Here is a 15,971-nt window from a genome sequence, read left to right as displayed (position 1 = left end):
GGAGATATTAAGAGTCACAATGTCTACAACTCACTTTTTTTTTTTTTTTGGAGGAATCCCTCCAGAGGTTTTGAGGGAGAATCTGTTCCTTGCTTTGTACAGCTTTTGGTGGCTAATTGCTCTCCTTTGTGGTCACATGACTCCAATTTCTCCCTCCATCTTTACATCACTTTCTCCTCTTCTGTACGTTGTTATCTCCCTCAGCCTCTCTCTTACAAGGATACTTTTAATTGGATTAAGGGCCCACCCACATAATTCAAGATAATCTCCCCATGCATGTCAAAATCCTTATCATACCTGCAAAGACCACTTTCCTTATCAGGTAACGTTTACAGGTTCCAGGAATTTGGACCTGATATTTTTGGGCAGTCTTTTGCTCTTTCACATGAATTTTAGAATCAGTATGTTGAGATTTTGACTAGAATTACTTTGAATCTATATTTTAACTTGGGAAAAACTGACATTTTTATAAAATTGAATCTATTCCATTCATTTATTATTTAATATCCTTTAATCATGTCTTAGAGAAATTTCTAAAAAACTTAAAAAACCAGGAATGGTAGCTCACGCCTGTAATCCCAGCACTTTGGGAGGCCAAAGAAGACAGATCACTTGAGGTCAGAAGTTTGAGATCAGCCTGGCCAACTTGGTGAAACCCCGTCTGTATTAAAAATACAAAAATTAGCTGGGTGCGATGGCACACGCCTGTAATCCCAGCTATTTGGAAGGCTGAGGCAGGAGAATCACTTGGACCTGGGAGGTGGAGGCTGCAGTGAGCCAAGATCACGCAGCTGCACTCCAGCCTGGGCAACAGAGTGAGACTCTGTCTTAAAAACAAAAAAAAGGCCAGGCGCGGTGGCTCACGCCTTTAATCTCAGCACTTTGGGAGGTCGAGGCGGGTGGATCACGAGGTCAGGAGATTGAGACCATCATGACTAACATGGTGAAACCCCGTCTCTACTAAAAAAATACAAAAAAATTAGCCGGGCGTGGTGGCAGGCGCCTGTAGTCCCAGCTACTGGGGAGGGTGAGGCAGGAGAATGGTGTGAACGCGGGAGGTGGAGCTTGCAGTGAGCTGAGATTGCGCCACTACACTCCAGCCTGAGTGACAGAGCAAGACTCCGTCTCAAAAACAAAGAAAAACAAAACAAAAACAAAAACAAAAAGTCAATGATGGACCACATATACGAGAGTGATCATCCAATAATCTAACGTTAATTTATTATTGAAGAAAATATTTTTAAAATAAATTTAGTGTGCACAATGTTTATACAGTCTACAGTCGTCAGTAATGTACTAGGTCTCATACTCTCTTTTTTTTTTTTTTTTTTTTTGAGATAGCGTTTCACTCTTGTTGCCCAGGCTGGAGTGTAGTGGTGTGATGTTGGCTCACTGCAACCTCCGCCTTCCAGGTTCAAGCAATTCTGCCTCAGCCTGCCAAGTAGCTGGGATTGCAAGCGCCCGTCACCATACCTAGCTAATTTCTGCATTTTTAGTAGAGACAGGGTTTCACCATGTTGGCCCTGTGGTCTTGAACTCCTGACCTTGTGATCTACCTGCCTCAGCCCCCTCAAAGTGCTGGGATTACATGCATAAGTCACCGTGCTCAGCCAGGCCTTCATATTCATTCACCACTCACTCACTAACTCAACCAAAGCAATTTTCAGTCCTACAAGCTCTATTCATAACTGTCCTATACAGATGTATCTTTTTTTCATCTTTTTTTTTGGAGATGGAGTCTCGCTCTGTTGCCCAGGCTGGAGTGCAGTGGCGCAATCCTGGCTCACTGCAACCTCTGCCTCCCAGGTTCAAGCAATTCTCCTACCTCAGCCTCCCGAGTAGCTGGGACTATAGACACACACTGCCATGACTGGCTGATTTTTTAATATATATGTTTTAGTAAAGACAGGGTTTCACCGTGCTGGCCGGGCTGGTTTCGAACTCCTGACCTCAGGCAATTCGCCCGCCTTGGCCTCCCAAAGTGCTAGGATTACAGGCATGAGCCACCGTGCTCGGCCCATTTTTTATCTTTTATAGAGTACTTTAACTGTGATATGTTTGGATACACGAATACTTACCATTGTATTACAAAGGCCTACAGTATTCAGTACAGTAACATGCTACACAGGTTTATAGCCTACAAGCAGCAACAGGCTATGCCATATATCCTATGTGTGTAGTAGGCTATACCATCCAGGCTTATATAAGTACACTGTATAATGTCTGCACAAGAAAATCACCTTACAACACATTTCTCAGAATATATCCCCATCGTTAAGTAATGCATGACTGTAGGTTAAGACTTAATTTTCTAACAGCTAAAGTACAGAAACTTAACTGATTGATGTATATTGAACTTGTATCCAGGTATTTTGCTGAAATCTTTTTTTTCTAATAATGTGTCTGCAGATACTCTTGAGTTTCCTATGTAAAAGTCATTTCTTTCAATCATTACAGTTTTGTTCCCTGATTTCCAATCTTTTCTTTTTCTTATTTTACTGTGCTGGCTCAGCCTCCACTAACATGCTGAAAAAAGGGATGATACATCTAGGTTTTTATTGGATATCTTTTGCCAAATTAAGGAAGTTATTTTCTGTATCAATTTTGTTAAAGTGTTTCTTATGAAAGAGCATTAAACTGCATAAAATGTTAATGCAATGAATTACATTATTTTTGACATTACCATGTTCTTGAATTCCTGAAACAAACCAACTTGATAATGGGTATTTTTTTTTTAATGTATTACCAGACTGTTAGTGTTCCCTTTCTCAACAAATGGCATCATGATTAATCCTGTTACTTACTGTATCCATAAATGCAAGAACCACTGTTGACCCATATTCTGTCAATTTGACACCCTAAATATCTTTTATATATATTTTTATCTTAATCAAGGTATCACTTTGTTGCCCAGGCTAGAGTGCAGTGGCATAATCATGGCTCATGGCGGCCTTGAACTCCTGACCTCAAGTGATCTTCCCACCTCAGCCTTCCAAAGTGTTGGAATTACAGATGTGAGCCACCATGCCTGGCCCTAAATATCTTTTGATCTATCTGCTTCTGTCAATTTCTACTTTCACCTCCCTAATCTACACTACCACAGTTTCTTATATAAACTGCTATGAGAGTCCCCTAACTAGTTCTTGGCACTTACTTTCTTTTTAAAACAACCTTATTGAAATGTAATTCATACCAGGCATGGTGGCTCATGCCTGTAATCCCAGCACTTTGGGAGGCCGAGGTGGGTGGATCACCTGAGGTCAGGAGTTCAAGACCAGCCTGACCAACATGGTGAAACTCCATCTCTACCAAAAATACAAAAATTAGCCGGGTGTGGTGGCAGGCACCTGTAATCCCAGCTACTCAAGAGGCTGAGGCAGGAGAATTGCTTGTACCCAGGAGGCGCCAATGCACTCCAGCCTGGGTGACAGAGTGAGACTCTGTCTCAAAAAAAAAAAAAAAAAGAAATATAATTCACAAATAATATAATTCCCCATTTAAAGTGTACTACTCAACGGCTTTTAATAGACTCAGAGTTTTGTAACCATCACCACAATCCAATCAATTTTAGAACATTTTTGTTTTAAGCATTTGCCTTTTCTCCAAATCATTTACCACATTACAGTCAGAGATCTTTCCAGAATCTAAATCTCATTTAATCAGAGCAGGCAGCGATTAAAAGTTCATTAAATTATTTTTTATGTGATGAACTGCCCAGTTTCTTCAGGTCAAGGTTTATTTCCCTACTCAAAACACATAACTAGAAAGTTGTGGGTGTACTCAAAACACCTACCTAGAAAGTTGTGGGCGGTTGGTACCAGCATTGAAGAGAGTGGGAGAAGCATGAGTAAACCACCTCTCAGAAAGAAGATTATATGTTTCAATTGCTGCATCAATGTCTTCTTTGTGGATCCCAACAGATACTCTCATCAACATATGTTGTGGTCTTTCAGCCACTATAGACAAAAGAGGAGTTTTCACATGATGAGACATGTCAGAAAAAGTAGGTTGAGATACATATTTGAATTTTAGAAAAGGATACCAAAAGGAAACTAGAAAAACTTTATACTAATAAGCAGGACAATTATCCACAAACTAAACCTAAAGTCCAAAATGTTATCTGGAGTCTAAGTAGGAATATTAAGACTTATAGCTCAAAGTTATATATTCAATATAATCAGTAGAAAATGTAACACACAAACATGTTCATTTCTCACCTTTTCCATTGATCTTCAACAAATAAGACCGCTCTAGCGTCTAGAAAGAGAGAAACAACAAAAAATTTTCAGAGCACCGTTTTTAAGACGCAGTGGATATATCATCCACTATAAGACAATCTCTTTAAATCTTGGCCGTTTCTATAAAATTTCAAATGAAAAGAATAGCACATTTACTCTTCCTAGCTTCATCTGGAACATTATCATTGGCACTTTTTTTTTTTTTTTTTGAGACGGAGTCTCGTTCTGTTGCCCAGGCTGGAGTGCAGTGGCGCGATCTTGGCTCACTGCAAGCTCTGCCTCCTAGGTTCATGCCATTCTCCTGCCTTGGCCTCCCGAGCAGCTGGGACTACAGGCGCCCGCCACCATGCCTGGCTAATTTTTTTTTTTTCTATTTTTAGTAGAGACCATGTTAGCCAGGATTATCACTGGCACTTTTTTAAAAAAAACTTTTTAAAACATTCTGTAGACACATGGTCTCCCTGTATTGCCCAGGCTGGTCTCGAACTCCTGAGCTCAAGGAATCCTCCCATCTCAGCCTCCTCACTGGCACTTTTGTTTCGGCAGAGACTGCATGAAAATTTCTGGAAAAAGTCAGCTCTGTACACATTAACAGCAGAAGTTGTAGTATTCATCATCATCATCATCAACATCAAAACAGCTAACACTTAAAAAGTGCCTGTAACAGACTAGGCACTAATCTAAGCAACATCTACACTTGTTTAATCCCCTGAAGACTCCTCATGGGGATTAAATGAGCAACATATACATCAGGGATTCTTCAGGGGATTAAATGAGTATATATGTTGCTTAGAGCAGTGCCTAGTCTGTGGCAGGCACCTTTTTTTTTTGAGACAGAGTCTCACTCTGTCACCCAGGCTGGAATGCAGTGGCGCGATCTTGGCTCACTGCAACCTCTGACTCCTAAGTATAAGCAGTATCCTGCCTCAGCCTCCCAAGTAGCTGGACTTACAGGCATGCACCACCATGCCCAGCTAATTTTTGTATTTTTTAGTAGAGAGGGCACTTCACCCCGTGGTCCAGGCTGGTCTCCAACTCCTGACCTCGGGTGTTCAGCCCGCCTTGGCCTTCCAAAGTGCTGGGATTACAGGCGTAAGCCACCACGCCCAGCCTGTTATAGGCACTTTAAGTTGAAATTTAAACTAAATTGGCCGCAGTGGCTAATGCCTGTAATCCCAGCACTTTGGAAGGCCAAGGCAGGTGGATTACCTGAGGTCAGGAGTTCAAGACCAGCCTGGCCAATATGGCGAAACTCTGTCTCTACTAAAAACACAAAAATTAGCTGGGCGTGGTGGTGTGTGCCTGTAGTCCCAGCTACTCAGGAGGCTGAGGCAGGAGAACTGCTTATACTGGGCAGACAGAGGTTGCAGTCAGCCAAGATCGCGCCACTGCACTCCAGGCTAGGTGAAACAGTGAGACTCAGTCTCAAAAAAAAATTTTTTTTTAATTAAATTTGTTGTTGAAATTTTATATTCTCCCCATTCTAAAAAGGAGGAAACAAGCACAGAGAGATTAAATAACTTGCTAATAAGAAATAGAGCAGAGACTGGAATTCAGGTGGACAATGACATTCATGTTCTCAGTCACTACACTATACTATATACTATACTATACTGCCTATCAACGCAAAAATACTTAGAATGTTATGAAACACTTATGGTAATTTATCTGCATAACTCCTCAGGTAATCCAGAAGTAATATGTGGAAAATTCAAAAATTGCAAATAGATAAGCTACCTTTGCCTTAATTCAAACCACCACTGCTACCTTAACCCCACTAACTCCCCAGGTCCACCCCAACTCCAAACAACTTATGGCCTTGATAACTGTCATCAAAACATAAATAAAATCCTGTATTTCATGATTTAAGTACAAGTCCCCAAATACTTGAAACCCGTTATTTACCTTAAAGCCAAAGTAATTGTAAGAGAAATCTCGGTCATAGATAATGGCAGAATTCAGGCGCTGATACGGGTGAAAAAGAACGCACAATTAAATTAAAATAATTACTTATTTTCACAAAATCTGTTGTCTCTCAGCCCTGACTCCAGAACTAAAATCAACACAGATAACACTAAGCATTATTACTGTAGAAGTCCATCTAACATTCTAAAAAAAAGAAACAATATATATAAATTAAGTATCCTAATTAGGTTTAAAAATATGTATATTACAACACTAGAAGATAATACATAAATATATGTTGTGAGATTACATTTAATTTTCCAAACTTTCACTATTATGTTTATAGTATGTTTTGAAAGGGGGAAAAAACATGAGCATAAATGGGACTATATTATCATCCTTAAACATGTTTTTAGATTACTATTAATCCAAAAGTATTGTTACTACATATTTACTTATATATATATATATTTACTTCAAAAACTAGCCTACCTCAAACTGCATATAACAGTATATGTAATAAACAATGACAAGAAGCAGGCTTACGTTAATTCTGAGGCTCTTCAAAATCTATGGTCCTTTAACAAGTCTCAGACAAACCACTATTGTAACAGTAAGATTTTATAGCGTAACTGGTCATTATTACAGAGTTTTAGTAGGCTATAAAGCCATTCAGAGGAAAACAAAAGCAATTAACGTACAAATAATCATTTCTGATAGAAAAAAACGGAGCCAGGTTTTCAAAATACTAAGTGTTTCTACATAATGATCCATATCTAAGGACTAGAAAAACCTATACGAAAGCTTGCTTTCCTTCTCTCAAAATTTTAAGGCCATCTTTGTTGCCAAAGGCAGGTATGGGCTCAGAACTGAAACACTTGACTATCAATAGACATATTTTTAGACACATGTTTGATGCTGCTGCTGTATTTTTGTCTTCACCTTGTCTTCAAGATTACACAAATTAACAACACACAAACAACTCAGTTTTCTCCTAGTCTCTTTAACATCAGATACATTTTTAGAGAGACAGTCAATTAATCATTCTTTTTTTTTTTTTTTTTTTGAGACTGAGTCTTGCTCTGTTGCCCAGGCTGGAGTGCAGTGGCATGATCTCGGCTCACTGCAAGCTCCGCCTCCCGTGTTCACACCATTCTCTTGCCTCAGCCTCCTGAGTACCTGGGACTATAGGCGCGTGCCACCACGCCTGGCTAATTTTTTGTATTTTTAGTAGAGACAGGGTTTCACCCAGTTAGCCAGGATGGTCTCGATCTCCTGACCTTGTGATCCACCCACCTTGGCCTCCCAAAGTGCTGGGATTACAGGCGTGAGCCCCCTCACCCAGCCTAATCATTCTATTACCCAAAGTTAAAACTGGTCTCTAACCTGTCCAGATATACATGGTAAATAAATCCTGTGTGTAAAAGGGCTGGTTAGGCTACATCTTTTCCCTTCTGTCCTCTGGCATCTAGTTAAGAAAGCAGTTCAAACACAAGTGGATAATTTTTAAGCTGCTGAGCATGAGCTTGTAAAATTTTACCTGAGCAACCTTTTTGGGAGTCAGTTTGGCAATGCCTATCAAAATTTTGAATTCACATACACATTGGCTCAGCAATTCAACTGAAGGGATTTATCTTACAGATATATTCATCTATGGGCAAAACACCTACCATACAAGAATATTCACTGCAGTGAAAAGATGAAAACCAAATATTGATCACTAAAGGAATTCTTACACATACATACAATGACAATATATCTATAAAATGGAACATTATACAACTATTATAAAAAAATGAGTAAATTCATAAAGGCTGATAGAGAACAAACAAGATATACTTACAAGTGAAAAAAGTATCAATGAAAATAGTATGCACAGTACAGTACCACCGAAAATAAAAATATATATGTACACACATGTATGCACACACATGTACGTACAAAATAGCTCCGGAAAAATACATTTTAAAATGATAAAGTTGTTTCTAAAGAGGAAAATCAGGAATCAGGGCAGGAAAAAACAGAATTGTATTTACCTGTATCTTTTGTAGTGTTTAAATTTTCTAAAATGTGTGCAATATTAAAAAAGACTATCAAAAAATTTCCACCAGAAAAGTGTTATACATACATCTTTATTAGCCAAAACAATATCCAATGTTGACTTGGCCACCATAGGAGAGTGTTTGCCATTATGTGGATTTATGTAGTTATAGAGGTCTTCCATCACATCTAAAAAAATACAACAAAAAAAGAAAATATATCAAGACCACTTCACAGCTAATTCAATCTTTAGGTAACAGTTGAAAACAGTAGTTCTCAACCCTTTTTTTCTTCTCAACCCACCTCAATATCTAGCATGTAAAGTGCTCAATAAACACATACATGTTGAAGAAATATGTAATAACTCATTTAAGGAAACAATCTTCTAGAGTTAAAGTGATTATAAGCTCTTGTAGTTTAAAATAAGATTCCTGGGCCGGGCACCGTGGCTCACGCCTGTAATCCTAGCACTTTGGGAGGCTGAGGCAGGCGAGTCACGAGGTCAGGAGATAGAGACCATCCTGGCTAACACGGTGAAACCTCGTCTCTACTAAAAATACAAAAAATTAGCCGGGCATGGTGGCACGCGCCTGTAGTCCCAGCTACTCGGGAGGCTGAGGCAGGAGAATGGCATGAACCCGGGAGGCGGGGCTTGCAGTGAGCCGAGATTGCACCACTGCACTCCAGCCTGGGTGACAGAGTGAGACTCTGTCTCAAAAATATAAAAATAAAAATAAAATAAAATATAAATAAATAAACAAAACAGATTCCTAAGGCTGGACAGTGGCTCACATCTGTAATCCCAGCTCTTTGGGAAGCTAGCCACCCACCTCAGCCTCCTGAGTAGCTGGAATGACAGGCACACACTACTATACCTTGTTAACGTTTTTAATTTTGGAGAGAAAGGGTCTCACTATGTTACCCTGGCTAGTCTTGAACTCCTGGGCTCAAGTAATCCTCCTGCCTTGGCCTCCCAAAGTGCTGGGATTAGGCCCACCATGCCTGGCATAAAATTTTTAAAAACTGTTTTTTCCTTTTTGGCTCCCAATAGGAAACAATAAAGATTTTTTAATCTCAGTCTACCAGCTGGCTTCTTATATATTGAACAAATTATTTAACCTTCCCTTTCCCACATTCCCTGAGCTGTAAAATGGTAGTGATGAAATGAAGAGTTCGCATCTAGTGAGAAAGGAGCAACTATAACATTTTGTTTAACCCAAAACTTGTCAATAAATATTATTCATTTTTCCAACCATATCACCACCAAGTGCCTAACAATGGGCTTTAAAAAAAAGAGAGAGAGGCCAGGTGCGGTGACTCACGCCTGTAAACCCAGCACGTCGGGAGACCAAGGAGGGCAGATCACCTCAGGTCAGGAGTTTGAGACCAGCCTGGGCAACATGGTGAAACCCCATCTCTACTAAAAATACAAAAATTAGCTGGGCGTGGTGGCAACTGCCTGTAATCCCAAGCTACTCGGGAGGCTGAGGCAGGAGAATCGCTTGAACCTGGGAGGCGGAGGTTTCAGTGAGCCGAATCATACCATTGCACTCCAGCCTGGGTGATAAGAGCAAAACTTTATCTCAAAAATAAAAAAACTTAAAAAGAGAGAGAATAAAAAACTTAAAGAACAAAGATACATCAACTCTTTCATACAGCAGATAGGCAGCATGGAGAAATAGGAAACTCTAGTCCACTCTTTCCCACTAATTTACATATTTGCCATTTATTTATTTATGAGACAGAGTCTCACTCTGTCGTCCAGGCCGGAGTGCAGTGACATAGGCTCGGCTCACTGCAATCTCCGCCTCCTGGGTTCAAGCAGTTCTCCTGCCTCAGCCTCCCGAGTAGCTGAGATTATAGGCCCCTGCCACCATGCCCAGCTAATTTTTTGTATTTTTAGTAGAGATGGGGTTTCACCATGTTGGCCAGGCTGGTCTCAAACTCCTGACCTAAGCGATCAACCTGCTTGGCTTCCCAAAGCACTGGGATTACAGGTGTGAGCCACTGCACCCGGTCTATTTTATAATTTTAGATTTTTCTTAAAACGCAGAGATGGGGTTTCGCCACATTGCCCAAGCTGTTCTCAAACTCCTGGACTCAAGCAATTTGCCTGCCTTGACTTCCCAAATTGCTGGGATTTGAGGTGTAAGCCACCCCACCTAGCCATATTTGCTTCTTTAAACAGTCAAGATTTCTACTACCCTTATTACTTTTCTGAGAATACTGAATTTTTACTTTTTCACCCAAGACTTACCACTGAACACTTTCTTTGTTTCTTTGTGTAAGTTAGAGACAGCAATCCTGGCTGCCAGGATAGCATAGTCAGGGTGCTTAGTAGTCAAGGTTGCAGCTGTTTCAGCAGCCAAAGTATCTAGTTCCACTGTGGTGACCCCACTGTACAAGCCTTGGATTACTTTCATGGTGATCTGAGCCTACAAAAATAAAACCAAGAATTACTTGAGCTTTCCCAAGAAACAACAGCTTCCTTAAAAGAGTAATTAAGAAAACCATCATGGCCAGGTGTGGTAGTACATACCTATAGTCCTAGCTACTCAGCATTTGAGGTGAGGGGATCACTTAACCTTAGCAGTTCATGACCCTATTTAAAAAAAAAAAAAAAAGCCAGGCGTTGTGGCTCACACACATAATCACAGAGCACTTTGGGAAGCCAATGTGGGAGAATGGCTTAAGTACAGGAGTTCAAGACCAGCCTGGGCAAGCTAGGAAGACCCCCCCGCCACCATCTCCACAAATAATTAAAAAATTAGCTGGGTGTGGTGGTACACACCTGTGATCCCAGCTACTCAGGAAGCTGAGGCTGCAAGGAGCTGTGATTATGCCACTGCACTCCAGCCTGGGCGACAGAGTGAGACCCTGTCTCAAAAAAAAAAAAAAGAAAAAAGGAAAACAATCAAATTCACATCACAATATAAACGACAGGTTGGGCACAGTGGCTCACACCTGTAATCCCAACACTTTGGAAGGCCGAGGTAGGAGGCTCACTTGAGCGCAGGAGTTTGGGACAAACCTGAGCAATATAATGAGACCCTATCCCTACTAAAAATTAAAAAATTAGCCAGTCAAGGTGGTAAGTGCCTGTGGTTGCAGCTACAGGGTAAGCTGAGGTGGGAGGAATGCTTGTACTGGGGAAGTCAAGGCTGCACTGAGCTATCTATGATCATGGCACTGTACTCCAGCCTGGGCAACACAGTGAGACCCTGTCTGAAACAAAGAACAAGACAATTTACTTATCTGAAAAATTATCTTTCGGAATGGTGGGCAGTGGGAAACTTAGTAATGAGAATGCACAACCCAGCAGAACTACAGAAAATGTATACTACATATAAAATGAAGGTGTTATTAAAAAAACTAAATATAGCCTTTAAATCAATTAGTCTCACAGGGAAATAGCTGAAAACATACTAATGATTCTATATTTCCCTATTTTCATTCAAATTCTCCCAACAGACTAATGATTCTATATGAGTGTTTCCCCATTTTTCATTCAGATCCTCCCTAAGTGATCAGGGCTCCAGCTTCATACTTACTTTTCCCAAATTCCATATAAGGATAAGTACAGAAAAGCAAATGAATCAAACTTTAATCATGCCAATTAAAGGAGAAAGAAGTATAAATTAGGTTCGGGGCTGAGTCATGATAATTTAATGACTACTCTTTCTTTAGCACTTCACAAATTACAAAGTGCAACCTCCACCCCTGGGGTTCAAATGATTCTCAACCAAAGTTGATCAAAAATTATCAACTTTGATAATCTCTGACATTTCATAATCACTTTGTGAGATGATTATTACTATACCTATTTTACATTAAGAACCTGAGGCTCAGGTTATTGGGACTTGCCCAAGGTTATATTATTGTATAATAATAGTCTTCTGGCCCCAACCCCATTAAACTTCACTGTATTTCACTGTTTTCAAGGCCACATTGTAAGTTCATTTTTAAGACACGTAATGCACAAGGTATTAGCATACATTTTTAAGAAAAACAAATTCTAAGTTGTGAGTGTGTGTGTTTACTGAATCTTTAAGAAACCACTTAATCCAACAGAAAATAAATGTATTTCCCAGCTGAACAATGCATACCCCCCTCAAAAAAAAGACACATACATGTGTAACTATTTTAACAGTCTGCAATCTATTCTAATTATAATATAGCTAAACCCAAGTTGCTCCCGATCACTTTCTTCCCAGATCCAGTAGATAAGGTGTGTTCAGTATAAGAGCAGTGAAGTCTTCTAAATAGTTTCTAGAGTAATATGGCAAACAATTAGAACTCAGAATAAAATACCATCTGTGTGCTAACTGTGCTGTGCCAGATCTAACCGCATACACAGTTTTTCTTTTTTTCTTTTTGAGACAGGGTCTCATTCTGTGGCCTATGCTAGAGTACAGTGGCACAGTCTCAGCTCACAGAAACCTCAACCTCCAGGACTCAAGTGATCCTCCCACCACCAAGTAGCTGGGACTACAGGCATGCGCCACCATGCCCAGCTAATTTTTGTTTTTTTTTGTTTTTGTTTTGTTTTGTTTTGTTTTTGTAGAAACAGGGTTGAGGGAAGGCACGGTGTGGCTCATACCTGTAATCCCACCACTTTGGGAGGCCAAGCCGGGCAGATCACTTGAGGCCAGGAGTTCATGCCTGGCCAACATGGCAAAATCCTGTCTCTACTAAAAATACAAAAAAAATAGCCGGGCGTGGTGGCACATGCCTGTAATCCCAGCAGAGGGAGGCTGAGGCACAAGAATCATTTGAACCCCAGGGGCGGAGGCTGCAGTGGGCCAAGATTGTGCCACTGCACCTGGGCAGTTTCACCACGTTGCCCAGGCTGGTCTCAAACTCCTGAGCCCAAGCAATCTGCCTACCTTGGTCTCCCAAAGTGCTGGGATTACAGACGTGCACCGACAGTTTTTCAACAGAATCTACCTTAGGAAGTTTGAGGATGCTGCAACACTCCCGAGCTCTAAAATGTACTACTGCATGAGGCAATAGAACATGTGGGAGTGAAGAGACCTAGGTGCTTCTCCCTATACTCCCACTAACTTAAGTCACCTCCCTCTCTCTTTGGAACTTTCTTACCTATAAAACAAAGATGAAATGGGATGGGCTCTCAAGGTTCATTCCAACTCTAACATTCTACTGTTCTAATTATTGTCTTAAGTCCTCAATGTAAAAGAGAATTTACAATAAACATATTTTCAAGATGCATAAAATCATTTTCTCTTGACCAAACTTACTTTGGTCAAGTGGCTAAATAGATATATGTCAAGCACTGAGGATATCACAACAATAAGATACACAGCCCATCCTCAATTCTAGGGTAGGATAAAGACCTATAATTAATTTCCATGTTATATGATTAAAGCTATGAGATGAGCACAGGTTTTACAGCAGTACAGATAAGATACCTAAATAAGGAGATGGAAATATGGGTGGATTTGAAGAAAAGAGTTCTTAGAGATTCTCATTTAAGGAAGATCATTTTAGAAGTCAGGTGGAAGACGAGTTTGAAGAGGGCAAGATTAGAGGAAGTCCAGGACACTGCAGAGACCACAGAAAACAGTCCAGATAACTGATGAGAGTCTAGAATATAGAAGTTATAAAGGATAAGGAAAAAAGCAGAGCAACTCGTTTATGAATAGTTTGTTCTTGACTTAAATATTGTCCATGAAATCTACTTTATATTACTTAAATCTTTTTACATAAATAACAAAAAGCAAATTTTAAACCAGTTCCTACCTAAATAACCACAATTCCAAAACAAACTTTAGGCTTCCCTTTTTTTTTTTTTTTTTTTGAGAGGGAGTTTCGCTCTGTCGCCCAGGCTGGAGTGCAGTGGCACGATCTCGGCTCACTGCAACTTCTGCCTCGGGTTCAAGTGATTCTCCTGCCTCAGCCTCCCAAGTAGCTGGGATTACAGGCGCCCACCACCAGGCCCAGCTAATTTTTGTATTTTTAGTAGAGACAGGGTTTCATCATGTTGGCCAGGCTGTTCTTGAACTCCTGACCTCAGGTGATCCGCCCACCTCAGCCTCTCAAAGTGCTGGGATTACAGGCGTGAGCCACCGCGCCTGGCCTAGGCTTTTCCACTAATGAATAAAACAATTTACTCAAGGAAATATCTGATATTAAATGTTAATATCAAATTTTCCTCTTTACTCACATTCATAGTTCTCTGAAAAGTGAGAACTCACAGGACAGAATCAAAATTAAGAAAAAAAAATGTTTTAAGCAATGAATTCAAATTTTATATCAAAGGGCATAGCCAGAATACCAAAGTATATCAGGTGAGTGAAGGTCCAGGAATAAGAGACAAACGGAAAGAAACACATGAAACAAGGAACCCAAGATAAAAACCATATTTACTTACAGGATCAACAAAATCCATATTGAGTCCATAACAAAGCTTCTGGATTCGAGATGTAATTTTGTCAAACATGACTCGCTCTTGGCGGCCATCTAAAGAATCAAATCATGTTAGCAATTATTAAATTCTGTTAGCAATTATTAAGACTACAATGTCAAAGAATCAAATGTAATTAACATGTAAATTGACCAACATGAAATGCTATTTCACAGATAAGATTCAGGCCCCCTCAAAAGATTCATGACGAGATTGTCTTCTCTGATGTCACCTTCAAAGAGTATGAATTCTATACATACAGATATTTACAGATAACTTCCTAAATTCCCCCCCATCCCACATTGCAGCCAAAATCACCCTTTAAAAGTTAAACTCAGAATCATATCATTACCTTCCTCAAAACTCCTAATAGTGGCTTCTTATCTCCAGAATAAAAGTCAAAATTGTTAAAAAACAATCCACAGGCCAGGCGTGGTGGCTCACACCTGTAAGCCCAGCACTCTGGGAGGCCAAGGCGGGTGGATCACCTGAGGTCAGGAGGAGTTCTAGATCAGCCTGACCAATATGGTGAAACCCTGTCTCTACTAAAAATACAAAAAATTAGCCGGGCGTGGTGGCAGGAGCCTGTAATCCCAACTACTCAGGAGGCTGAGGCATGAGAATTGCTTGAATCCGGGAGGCGGAGGTTGCAGTGAGCTGAGATCACGCCACTGCATTCCAGCCTGGACAACAAGAGTGAAACTCCATCTCAAAAAAAAAAAAAAACAAAAAACAAGAAATCCACAGAATCCTATACAACCTGTCCTGTGCACCCACCTCCCAATTTCACCTCCAACTCTCCCACCTTCCTTCCTATTCTACCTTGACAACCTGGCCTTCTTGCTATAGATCTCCTTTAGGTCTTTTGCTCAATGTCATCACCTTCTCAATGAGGCTTTCCCTGATGATTCCATTTTAAATTGCAATGCCCCAAATAGGGCCCTTGCTCTTCTTATCTCCCTTCCCCTTCTGTGCTTTTTCTCCATAGCGCTTATCCCATCTGACATACTATATATTTTACCTAATATTTTTCATGATTTTGGACTTAGATTATATCTTTGTCCTTCTAGACAAAAGTCTTACTACTCTTAGTTTAACCTCAAATAGTAGCTCATCCGACCTTTATTTATTCTTACCAGGAATAGTGAATATATCAAACCACCAAACAGCCTTAACCCTAGGCAAGCCACAAAACATAATCAGTCATTTCACAGATCTTCATTTGTAGAAAAGGGTTAATTATTATATCTATTCTATTTGCCTCACCAGTTTACTGTGACAATAAAATGAGATAAGGTAAAAAGTGCTTTTGTTGTAACAACTTTGGCATAGTTACAACTATGATACCTCATTATAAAATAAAG

At 40.1% G+C, this 15,971-nt stretch overlaps 1 protein-coding gene across 2 annotated transcripts in view; it reads right to left on the bottom strand.

The window, feature by feature from the left end:
- RRM1 (ribonucleotide reductase M1) overlaps positions 1-15,971 on the bottom strand; it is a 48,328-nt gene that overhangs the window by 25,981 nt on the left and 6,376 nt on the right. The window contains exons 2-7 of one of the 2 annotated variants that reach the window (XM_011993724.1): positions 14,575-14,663; positions 10,441-10,618; positions 8,272-8,372; positions 6,144-6,203; positions 4,218-4,257; positions 3,794-3,956 (exon numbers count right to left, since the gene is read on the bottom strand). In XM_011993724.1, coding sequence (XP_011849114.1) covers positions 3,794-3,956; positions 4,218-4,257; positions 6,144-6,203; positions 8,272-8,372; positions 10,441-10,618; positions 14,575-14,663 — 631 coding nt within the window. The remainder of the gene's footprint in view (positions 1-3,793; positions 3,957-4,217; positions 4,258-6,143; positions 6,204-8,271; positions 8,373-10,440; positions 10,619-14,574; positions 14,664-15,971) is intronic. The other variant, XM_011993725.1, reaches the window with a different exon arrangement.

Source organism: Mandrillus leucophaeus, unplaced genomic scaffold (genome assembly GCF_000951045.1).
Source record: "Mandrillus leucophaeus isolate KB7577 unplaced genomic scaffold, Mleu.le_1.0 Scaffold432, whole genome shotgun sequence".
NCBI lineage: Eukaryota > Metazoa > Chordata > Mammalia > Primates > Cercopithecidae > Mandrillus > Mandrillus leucophaeus.
The sequence above is the reverse complement of the archived record's forward strand: the minus strand, read 5'-3'. Positions and strand labels throughout refer to the sequence as shown.